Source organism: Labrus bergylta, chromosome 8 (assembly GCF_963930695.1).
Source record: "Labrus bergylta chromosome 8, fLabBer1.1, whole genome shotgun sequence".
Classification (NCBI taxonomy): Eukaryota; Metazoa; Chordata; class Actinopteri; order Labriformes; family Labridae; genus Labrus; species Labrus bergylta.
In genome coordinates, this window is record NC_089202.1 from 6029892 (window position 1) to 6042509 (window position 12618).

General features: G+C 39.2%; 1 protein-coding gene across 5 annotated transcripts in view; it reads right to left on the minus strand.

Moving 5' to 3' along the window:
* Positions 1–12618, minus strand: part of grb10b (growth factor receptor-bound protein 10b) — a 69540-nt gene that overhangs the window by 30390 nt on the left and 26532 nt on the right. For all 5 annotated transcript variants that reach the window (XM_065957836.1, XM_065957835.1, XM_065957838.1 and 2 more), the window contains exons 4-5: positions 7100–7394; positions 4925–5069 (exon numbers count right to left, since the gene is read on the minus strand). In XM_065957836.1, coding sequence (XP_065813908.1) covers positions 4925–5069; positions 7100–7394 — 440 coding nt within the window. The remainder of the gene's footprint in view (positions 1–4924; positions 5070–7099; positions 7395–12618) is intronic.

The following is a 12618-nucleotide window of genomic DNA, read 5'->3' on the forward strand; positions in this document are numbered from 1 at the left end:
TAGTATTTCCTTAAGACTAGCATGGCTGTAGTAGCTGCTTTTCAGCCCTTTGGCTGTGTGTGGAAAGATGTTTGGAGCTTTAGAATGACATTAAACACAAATTATATAAGTGATATTTGTATTTCAAACCCTGAGCAGAACCAGGAAGTTAGTTTTTTTTTGGATGGCAGCCTCCTGTCGTTGGATGTTCCTCATGATTATGCAGCTTTTACACAAACCCAATTCATGCATTATTATAAAGTTTTGTGTGTTTCACAAGGACTGTATAAAAAGTGGACGTAGTCTCGGTAACGTTTCTAAAGATCAACTGGTGAAGCCCAATATGGCGGTCTCCGTATTAGGAATGTTGAGTTCAGCCAAAGCGACAAAAAAAGTTTGAATATGGGCTTAGTTGGGGTTGCCTTGGCCTTTTTAAGTTGACACTTGATGAACTTTTTGAACAATTTTTGTTGCATTTTCAGAAACTGGTGGTCAGCTCATGGTGTTTCATTGTTGGTAAGATTCAGAAAAGCAGTTTAAATGCTAAGTTTGGCGTGAGATACTGTACATTTTGTAAAATCTGAAAAGGATGTAGGTTTACATTATTTTAAAACCGTCCCTCACTCTGATCAATTATTTTCAATTATTTCCCCTTTAAAAATGTAAAGCCATGAAGAAAAGCTGGTGAGAGGAGTGGGGAAAGGGTAAAATAGAGACAGGAGGGAGAGGAGAGCGGAGGAAAGTGAGGTAATTGGGAATCATGTGGCCATGTTACACAGTGTACCCGGAGATTCCTGACAGCCCCGCTCTGCGTCCTCACGCCTCCAGCAAAGAGGCCAAGTAGTGAGGTAAGGAGGAACAGAGGGACACGAGTATGAGAGTCTGTCAGAAAGCGCCCGGAGGTCGGAAAATTCAGTAAACTAAACAGAGAAACTTCTCAGCAGCAAGCTGGCAAAGAGAGCTGCAAGGGAGAGGGCAGATAGAGACACACAGAAAAAAAAGAAACTGGACCAGAACAAAGCACATGTGGTTGAAATGATGTAGGTTAGAGCAATAATTTACCTGCCCACTTTCCCACTTGACAGACCTCTAAACAGATCACCCACTACTCCTCATATCTAAACCACTTGAGGGAGGAGTACATGTTTGCAAGTAAATTGTGTTTTAGTGGTCTGCATGCCTCTGGACCCCAAAGCACATGAGTGTGATGAGACGCGTCTGCAGGAGGGTTTTTTTTTCTCTCTCTCTGTGGAAAGGTGCTGAATTGAATTTCCACTAAAGAACAACCACAATGAGACACATTTTCCATTGCTATCAACAATGGATAGACACTGCCAATGCTGTAAATAGTTTACAGAGCTCACAAAGACAAACACACAAACACACATGCATGTCGAAAACAAATAGATCCGTATGTATGGGTGGATGCACAGCACGCTCACACAAGTTCACATGAGAGTGTATACTGTGTGGAAATGGTAAACATACAAAATGTATTCAACTTTCCACAGCTCTTCATCATTGCAATAGTTTGATGGTCGATGCAAAACAGACCAGTAAATACTGTGTTTCTTTGCTTTATCCTTCTGACAGTCTAAATGTATAGTATAGTTTTGTTTTCTGTTCATTCAGAGCAGATTTATGGCAAAGCTCAACAAATGACATATGTATGGATCATTTCAAACTGCGCAAAGGATTTTATTCTATAATATGACAGAAGCCCTTAAGGGGTAGGGGTAGGGCATTAAAGAACAGGATCAACACAAAGAGTGCAAGCCCGCAGACTTACTCCATGTCACTTTTATTTATTTATTTTGTGGCATGGACTAAGCAAGAGACTTGCTTTCTTAATGTTTACAAAAATCTCAAGTTTCATAAACACACGCCTCTCTATGACCAGGAGGAGGAGCTAGAAATGTCATACTGAAAGTACAATGTTTGTAAAAAATATACTCATATTGAGGTTTATTTGCGCAGACATATTTAAGTTAGTAAGACAAAAGACGTTCATTCTTGCTCTTGAAAGATAGCAGCAAAACCTCAGAAAAGGGTTGCTTTGACTTGGTCCATAACTGTAAGTAATGATAAACACAGGAGATCTTAATAGATAGCTTAAAAAAGCTAAGTTTGCTTGGCCTGCAGTCCTTTGAACTGACCCCACAGTCACACTAATACAGATATTACTTTGTCTCATATCTTTATGATCACAAAAGAACGTGATCTCCAACTCATCTGCAATGCCTTCATACCCCCCTCCACTTCCTGGTCCAATACTGCACTCTCAACAGGCCATCTGGGAATTCACAATCCAACAGCATTCCCACCCCATGTAGCTTAACCAGCCTAATAAAATGCTTTTAAAAAAAAATATTAATTAGAGCAGTCTGCTTTACTCACACAGAGTCAAAGTTATATCACAGCCAGTAATTCAATGCAGAGCTCAAAACCACTTAGTTTGACATTAATCTTTGACCTATTTACTGTATGAACTCACATTTACCACAAGTGTTGAATTTATGTTGCTGCCTGTAATTCAAGCCTATGAGACATTCCCACAGAAAAGAAAAAAAAAACATTCTCACTGCTGAAGCTTAGAAAGAAACGTAACCTTTCAAGTCTTAGTCCAACATTAGAGAGTCATTTCTGTAAAGATGGTTACCCAAAGCTACAACTTCTGAACTCTTAAAGCTTTTCCTGGATATCCAACAGTTATCAATTCATCAAGTGATTTATGAGCTGACGTTGAAAAACACAGCAGGTCGTATTAGAGCCATGAATTTTGGCAGTGATCTCTTACCATAACAGCCATAACCAGAACAGGCCAGGATCACAGCCAGTGGAGTATTTATGAGAAATAGTCCGCCCTCACATTACTGTAAGCTGGTATGTTACTGTAAACCCTGCATTGGCCAACCCCATGTGAAGATCATTAAAAGTGATGATGGAGGGACGTCATCCAGGACTTACAGTCTGGTCACTAAATCTTTCTTAAGAAATCAAGTTCTTAATGTTAACAGGCTGGGAGAAGTGCAGCCATGTGTGCACACAAATATACACTGTCTGCTCCTTTACTCTTCACCTTTTTCTTTTCAGACAAAGGCACAAAACGTTTGAGCAGACATGAACTTTACAGCACGGTGCAAACACATGAAAGCAAACAACATTTCTCCCATGAGCAAAACATGGGGTAGATGTACAGCATGACCATTCATCAATGCTTAAGTCCAACCACACAGTTTACCACTAAACCACTGATTTACAATATCCCTACTGCATCCTCAAAACACAAGTATTTAAGTCATATAGGTCTCAGTTATCAAAGTAACATTTAGAGAAGTTGCGATACCAGCCTCAAATAAGGCATTAAGTGCAGAACAGATACCTTGAGCGTGCAGCCAATTGACCACATTCACAGCTAGCCTTCTTCCTCTGACTTCATGCTCAAATTCTGTTTGAATGTAACACTGTTGGATTACAAGTTGTAAGTTGTATACATTCTTGGTTTGACACAAATTGTAATAATTTTAACTCAACTAGATTGCTCAGAATCTGTAAAAATGGTGAGCAGTAAAAGACTGGAGGGGAATCTAGGTATCATTTGAATTTAAATGACATATCTGATAAACCATTAACTACGTCAGGCAGCAGCTAACATTAGCATTAAGCTAATAAGTAGCTTATTTTTCCTTCAGCTAAGAAGTAGCTAAAGCTTTAATTGTTTTTTTGTTTTGAACAATTTAATTGGAAAGCCTGTAACATCCAATGAGCCAGAAGGCCTGGACAATTTATGAAAAAAGGGGATGTGCGAAAACATGGCTAATTATTGCGATACAAATATGAAGAGTAATAAATAAAAACTTAAAGAATGTGTTTAAGATATAATTCTATGTCTACTATCTTTTTTCTTTAACTGGTTTATATTATGCCTGCTTGGAACATGTCTCTCCTGAATCCAATATAAATAAAAAATGTTCACCATGTGAGCACAAATTTGTCTGAGGCTAGCTGCTAGCTAGCTTGAGCTTTAGCTGACCGTATTAAAATGCTGTGAAAGCATGACCATTATACCCAGTTCTCTCTTCCATCTGTAAAATCTATGTATGGAAAATAAGAAAGAATTGTTTGGTTACAATCATTTATTGTTTATTATTTATTGTTTATTATTTATTGTTTATTGTTTATTATTTATTGCGATAGATTCAGACATTTGTGATGCTAAGCCTTATTAGCAATGGAAGTTGGCTCTATCCTAAAGCTAGCTATTAGATGAGGTAACCAGCAAGTTATCAAATACAATGCTTTAGTTGAAATGTGGCCTGTGTTCCTAATGATTGATTATCTTTTCAGTTACTGATCAACTTTGAAATGATGATGATTTGTAAGAAATTCTACATTTATACAACTGAAAAACTGGAGAACAGCAGAACATTAGAACAACATTCAAACCTCACACCCTGGGTGTGACATCAGAGGAAAACGACCGCCATGTGAATATGGTAAACATACTGATTCAATATCACAACAACTTCACAACAACAAAAACATCTGGTTTCAGGGGAATTATCCTGTAATTATTATAATCAACAGTAGGGTGCTTGCAGAAAGTGTGATGTCATAAATCTGAGAAAAGATAGTTTTTTTCACAATGTTAGATTCTACCTTATACCGATCTTGGAGAGGTAATAAGGATCAGCCAATAACCAAGTCTAGGTATCAGAATCAGTACAGGGAATGCATTTGAACAAAAGTTAATCAGCCGATGTTTTGTATCCTGTTTATTTAAAGGGAACAGTATCAGGCATGGACTCCAAAAACTATGTTTTGTACCCAATGCAGCCAAACCACAATATAACATGTAGTAAAATATTAAACCCACAAACTGCAGGGAAAAAAACAGTTGCTCTGAAAATACGCCTACAGTTCATTTTTGTGTTGTTTGACTTACATATATGTTAGAGGAGGGCTCTCCCGGAGGCAGGGATCCTGGACTGAGGACAGGAGAGCTGGCTGGACTGCAGAGCTCTGGGAAGGGGTTCGGGATGGCTGGGAGAGATGATGTCCTCAACTGCTGCTCCTCCTCCTGTAACCTCCTGGACAGACAAACATTTGTGGTATGGTCAAACATACTATATAGCACACGTCTGAGGCCGTGACCTGAAACAGCCTCATAAAAAGTGAACAGGAGAACGCTGAAATAAGAGCCGCTGACACATGTGAAATATGTGCTGGAAAATGAGAGCTGGAATTAATAAAGCATTGCTGTACAGTATCTGTGCTCATGTCTGTTTCTATCTGATCTAGCCATAATGAACTGTATCCCAGCAAGTGGAATTCACAGACCCCTGCAGCCTGCTGGCTAATTTTCTGCAATATTAATCAGGCATCAATATTGAATCAAGACATCACTTTAAAGCAGCTTTTAAATAAGGCACATATACTGTAAAGCCTAGAAGAGGAACAGCGATCTGACAGATGATCATAAACTTTTCAGAATTCAGTTATTTAAGAAAAAAAAAAAGGGCAGGTCAGTTAGTGAAATCCTAGCTGGGGCTCTCTCTGAGAGAATCACTGGTGAAGACTCTCTTTCTTTCTCTATCAAACTCTCTCTCTGTAGAGCCCAGCAAGTTCAAAAGAGAGCGGGCCTTTTGATGTTCTCCCATCTGAGCTTGAGAACAGGGTTATCGAGAGGTCAGGCCAGAATAATAAGATCTTCGGGGCCTGAGTCTTTGTGTGCGAGTGTGTGTGTGTGTGTGTGTGTGTGTGTGTGTGTGTGTGTGTGTGTGTGTGTGTGTGTGTGTGTGTGTGTGTTTGAGACAGAAAGCGTGTAAGACAGAGCACCCCACTACCTGATCATACTCTTCTCTGTTTCTGTAAATTCCTTCTGAAGAAAATGAGAGCTGACACCTGCTCTGCACTGCATGTATGCAACCATACTTTTACCTTTCTCTGCATTGTGTGAGTTAGCATACCTTCTTCTTTCTGATTGCACGCATTGACAGCCGAGGGAGATTACTGGATGCTCTGCCTCTAATTGAGAGAAACATTCGCACTTGGTACTAAAACAATGGGAGTTTTTTTTTTTTTCTTTTTACCTTTTTCCTCCTGCTGGTGCAGTTTGAGACAAAAAGGGAGTGACAGGGAGGAACGGGTCATTCAAGGGCTACTGATAGGGAGTGGGGAGGAGACGTTATGCCCAATTATCGAGAGGGTGTGGATGGATGACAGTGTATAGTGAGAGGATTCTTTTTCAGCAGAGACAGGAGGAAGGATTGGAGCTCTCTGTGTGTGTGAGGCTTTGAATGTTCAAATGTATGAGGCTGGAAGTAGTTAGCTTAAAGCTTGTTGCCATACTGTAGGGTCTATAGGAACTGTACAAGAGCAACTTAAAACATGCTGTGTTTACCCTTTAAACTAAAGATGACTTTAATTTCACTGGAAAAAAATGTTCATTTGTTCTGTTGCAAAAGAGTCAACTGGCGATCTTGTTCCCTTGGGGAAGCATTAATGCTGGTTATCTCACTGTTGTTCTTACACTCTTGGAACGGCACTCTTACAATAAACTATGAACCTTGGGGGCCACACATATGTTTATGTCTTGGACTGTATTTAGAAAAGTGGACATAGCCTCTGGTTTCAAACTGAATCCCATGAAGACATTTCTTGAAATGTGTATTCTTTCTAATGACAACTAGGAAAACTACTTTTTATTTCTACTTCTCCTACTTTTCAGTTGATTTGTTACCTCAGTGTATATTTTCTTAATGAGGTTATAGTTTTAAACGGTAGTTTTGAGTTTTCATCAGCACAGCATGAGGCCTAATATAAATAATGGTTCTATTTAGAATAAAACCGACAACAAAGCTGGGTATGATTTAAGATGCTTCTACCTGTGATTCAAGGATAAAGACTTATAGGAGCATAGCAACCCTGTGTCAGAATACAGTTACTCTGTTTCCCAAAAGAAGAAGACGATTGTTAAGGCACAAAGGGGTGAACTCAAGGATTGAAAAAAGGACATTGATTTCCATGCTAACTGGTCAGATACCTCTTTCTCTGCCTTGCAAACTGTCTCAGCTGCTGGAGTGGTTAAAGTAATGTCAAAATGTAAAACAACACTTGCCTGACAGCGTGGATGTGCATAGGCTGTGACCGTCGGAGTCCACTTTGTGGCGAGTCGGAGGACGATGGGGAGGATGAGGGCGGCTCTGGGGAGGCGTGGCTTAGAATATGCGTGTGCTGACCCTGCCGAGGCTGGTTGTGTTGTTGGTGATGGTGGTGGTGTTGGTTTGAAGAAGAGGTCTGTCCATTTTGCAGCAGTGGGGTAGAAGCTGTCTGTTGACCACTGCAAGTGGAGTACAGGCTCTCCAGTGAAGAGTTCATATCATTAACCAGGGCCTCTAAATCGACATCATCCTCTAGAGAAAATACAGAAGGAAAGACACACATCAAAGACTGTTTTTTTAAAAATTTTTATAAGCTAGTGGTGAAAGTATTGGTTTTCAACGCTGCTGAGGAGGAGGAGAGAAAATGTAGTGCGGGGCAGGAAACACATCACTGAAGCTGGAAATAAACTCCAATAAAACACAATCAAAGAAAAATGTCCTTTAAGTCTGCTGCTTTACTTATAAAAACTTGAGGCATACAAAAATCTGAAGTCTCTGGATAATGTTGGGACTTTCCCCTTTTCTATGTCAGTGTTTCTACCAATTCATTGTGGCCAGGATTTCAACCTGTGACCTCACTTTGCACCAGCTTAATTCTAAGTAATACTAAACAAGAAGAAGAAAAAATGCAGACACACACACACACACACACACACACGTTGCTAACCAGCATGACTATCTTGACGACTTACATTGTGCTGCCCTGTGAGCCAAATCTGCAAGGATAACAGCTACGAGTACAAACCTGCCTGTGACACAGTTCAACTCTTACCTCTGGGGTTCACAGCGAAGGCAGCGTGCTGTAAGAATCTGCTCTGAATTCACAATATGTATCAAATATTCTGCTTTTAAAAGGTCTTTAAAGGAAAGAGGTGGAATTCTTTGCAGACAGGGGAATCTATCCTCAAAGCCGCCGTGAAAAACCTCCAGGCACATTTAAATTCATGAAGTGAATTTTTCAACTGACTCCAGCAGCATGTTGAATCAAAGTTTGAAGCCAGCTCGATTGAAGGGAAGGCCCCGCTCCCTTAATTGCTTCATGCTGTGAAAGTTTTATCATCAGGGTGAAGCGGGTGCCTAACTTTGCTCTTTTTAAAATCAGAATCTGCAGCAGTGACTCATCGTATGATTAATAATTCCTCATTATGAAAGGGGAATCTATCTCATGAATTCATCATTAAAGCTCTGTTTCCAGGTCCCTCAACTGTACTGTAGGACACAAAATCACCACAAGGGGGAGACAAGTTCTACTTGTGCAGGCTGAAGGCTCACAGATGTGCAGAGTTCATGTGAGGGGACCACATATATGTTAGGACACAACATTTAAATAACATGAATACAATTTGTTATCAGATATGGCCGAGGTTACAGTCATATTTCCTTTAAGTGACAGAAAACGACTGGATATGTAAACGTATTTCTATCTTGTGTTTCTATTTCTAACAATGTACTGAAGTATAAAATCAACTGTTCAAAATTTTTGGCCAATTTGCAACATTAAAACTATGTTTCAGCACAGTTTAAGTTATGTTCCCCTTCATTATCATACCAGATATGCCCCTTTTAACTTATTTTGCTGTGTTTTTATAATTATGAAAGAAGAAGTCAAATCAATCTGAAAAAAAGACAATGTGTAAACATTCTGTCCGCGCCGATGGCTAGAAGATCAGAGCTGTACAATTGAAGAAAATGAATGTATAAAACGAGCATAAAAAGCTCCAATTCTTAATTTTAATCATGCATTTAGCTGTCACAACTGCAGGGCTTAAAACGTGTCATGTCCTGTATGACTCATGTAGTTTCCTACAGCTCAGGGTGCAGGACAGCTGACAGCTGGATCATGAGAGGTTGTGCGAGGGTCACACAACTCTAAAGCAGCAAAAAGTCCCGCTGCTCAGCAGAAAGCAGACACTGGAAAACAGCAGTCTGACTGATGGAAAGTTTAAAAGTACTGGTTTAAAACTGAGCCTTGATGGGAATGAGTTTACTGGGGAGATACGTGAGATTTTTCAGATTTTCATGATAAGAAAATTGTTACAGAGGGATCTACAAAATAAGTAGTAGCGTTAGGATCGCAGGTTAATAAACAGCTCCTTCCCTGGATGCAGTAACATGAATTTGTCTCCAGCCCTCATGCTAAAAGCTACGTGCTAAAACCAAAGTGAGGAGCTCTTCCAGAAAACGTGTCAGGTCGCTGTATCACCGGTGACACTGAATCACAGGTGGTTAATCTGTAGGTATTAATAGTGACAGGTAAGCTGGAGCAGCTACTTATAGATATCCTGGAGAGCTAAAGAGTTATATACCACAGGACACAGGATGCATACAAGGCCATACACAACAAGGCCATACACAAGGCAAGAGAAAGGGCAAAACAACTCTCAACACAGGAGGGAACACCATTATTAGTCTTAAGGGTGAGTGCTTATAAAAAAAATGTATAAAAAATAACTTTCTAAGGATAAAAATATCTTCTGGTAAAACAGAAACTACATCAAAAGTGAGCAAAATATTCTTCAAATCACTTTACCTCAACTCTATCATCTGCTCATCATCCATCATTCTCACTAGGTGAGACATGTGCCCTCAAGCTAGGGAGAGAAAATACATTTCCTCATGATTCTGACCTAGTTTGGCCTCACGAGGAGAATGACAGATTTGTTTTCATACAAAGAAGAAACACAACCCACAGATGTAGGGTTTTTGCGTCATTATTAGTCGTGGCCTCCAATCATCTTTGCATGTCACAATCAGGCAAACAAAGGCCTGCGTCAGGCACACGGGTGTAAGGCAGACGGCTTGATGACACAGACTGCATGCAGGCAGGCACGCACACACAGGATTTAGAACAGGAAGATTTGGACCAGGAAGAAAACCGACTTGTCTTGAGGTAAAGAAAGTAGAAGCTATGCCAGATGACTTAGCCTTGGCAGGATGACATGACATTATTCCTGTCCATCAAAAGCTCAAGAGGACACATCATGCAACAACATATAGCATATATTAATTAAATCCTCTCAGGCAGCAGGGAGCATAAAGAGCTATAGATGGATCTGTGGACGGTGATGACATGAACTAACACTATGGATATTAACTGTACATTTTAAAAGATCAAACTGATCTGAGCTTTATTCAAGTTAGCATGTACGTATGCTTGCATGATTTGAGAAATACTATGCAAAGTGCATAACATCATCAAGAGCTATACGTTGCTGCGTTTCTTCATGTTTTACACAACAGCTGTTTGCAACATATTTGTCCTGAATCCAAAATAGTATAATCCTTATTTTCACCACTAAATTGGCATCAACTAATCTAAGGGCAGCTGATCTAGCTTGATGGGTAAAATGTTATCCATCCAATAGGTTAAATGTTAGCATACTCAGGTAGACCGCATTTCTTGTTGAATGAATGAATGAATGTTTTTTTTTATTTTGGTCATTCATTAAAGAATAACAAGAGTCAAAAAATATTTGTGTAAATAGTCCACTTACAGAAACAAAAAACTTTACATGCTTACACTTCTCCATTTCACCCAATGAAATTCAAACAATCAATAACCAAAAAAGGAATAGGCTGAAGCCCAAGGTTTATTTCTGCCTATCCTGTAAAATAGGTCAGAACATAAGCAATCCAACAAAATATAACAAAAACGAAAGCAGATAAGCTCTAAAGCATTTCTTAATTATTCATCATTTCACGTTGTAATCATTAATCATTCATTTGCACAATGAAACGAGGATTCTTTTGTCAAAACAGTTGTAATATTTGTTTTCTTCTTAACACAGAATAATTTTTCTTCATACCTTTTTGATGATTTTTACATGATTTCATGCTCATATTGCGATTATGTTGAAGATATGAATAATTACAGAGGCCTTTTGCATGTAGCATTCATCTGAATCTGGGAACTTGCACTCCAACCTGGTGCAACAAAAAAAAAAAGTCTACAGAACAAACTAAAGATAAAGTATATTACCAACAGCGCAAATCTTAGACACAGTACAATCTATTTGAGGCTCCATTGACCATAAAGAGTAATCTCTGATGTGCATCATAGAGGCTGGGGGTTTTGGTATTTCAGACTCTGCAAAATAAAATGTGTACATGGGCATAAAAAAGGTTATTCTCATAATCAGAGCTTTTAATATAATATGCAACATTCAATCCAGTAGATGTCGCACTTTAGCACCAGCCGCTCCTAAATATGATTTGGTTCTTTTTTCTTTGAAGTATTTTCTTCAGTTTCAAAATAAGCTGGTTCTCCTACAAAAATACTTGTGCAACAGCACTTTGCTATGCTATGGCTCTACAAACAGCAGCCTTAAGTGGGCGGAGCCATCTCTTTTCTTGACGTGATAGCAGGGCTAACAGTTAACATAGAGGGGTTAACATAAACAAAATAAAATAAAACATGCTTGAGCCACTGAGTACCACATAAACAAGCCGGAGGAAGCACTGTCCCATCAGTGTAAACACAGAGCGGAGAACCACAACTCATAGGGATATTGACTTCACTTCAGGAGGTCATTACTCAATAATGTATTTAGTGAGTGTGATATATTGTGCGCCATAATAATGTTCAAAATGTTGCATAATATATTAAGCTTTTTTTAAGCTGTTTAAGACATGAACGCAAACATAGGAAACAAACCCTACATTAACACTCATTTTTTACAAATCCTTTTTTTAAGGTGAGTGATTATCCTGAATCCAATCATCTTAGGTTGTTTGGTTAATACTGTGCTAAACGGGATAATCTCTAAGTAACCCCTTTTAATATTAAAAAAATATTACATTTATTTCTTCATCAATTGAGCCTTTTGTAGTCATTATTATTTTTTTATATAATGCTTGTTTTGCAACATCTTCCCTTTATCTCTCCATCTGTTCTTTTAATAGTCTCAAACTCCACTGCAGAAGTCATAACCCAAGAAGAAAACTCAGCTGGGTCAAAGGATAACACTGGCAGTATTGTATTGGCTCATTGTTTAATTTCTCCCATGGCTTGAGTTCAATCAAGCCCCCTCTCCCCCCGCCCTAAGAACCTAGAATTTGTTAGATTAGGGGTAAAAATAGCCGCTGTTTCATCTTTTGTCTGAACCACACTAAATGAAGTATTGACCAACGGTTCAACTACTTCATTCTGATAGAAGTCTGCATGAAAGCTGTTTTGAATGTCTCTGATCATTGGAAAGCCAAAACAAAACCACTGTAAAGAAGAACGATCCATATGGCTCTCTGTTTTTTAAACTCAGGAATGTAGGCCATGCATTTTTTATTCATTCCTGCTGGTGGCGGGGCAACAATCCTGTAGAAAAGGGGAATGTAGGTATACAGTACACACACACACACACACACACACACACACACACACACACACACACACACACACACACACACACACACACACACACACACACACACACACACACACACACACACACACACACACACACACACACACACACACACA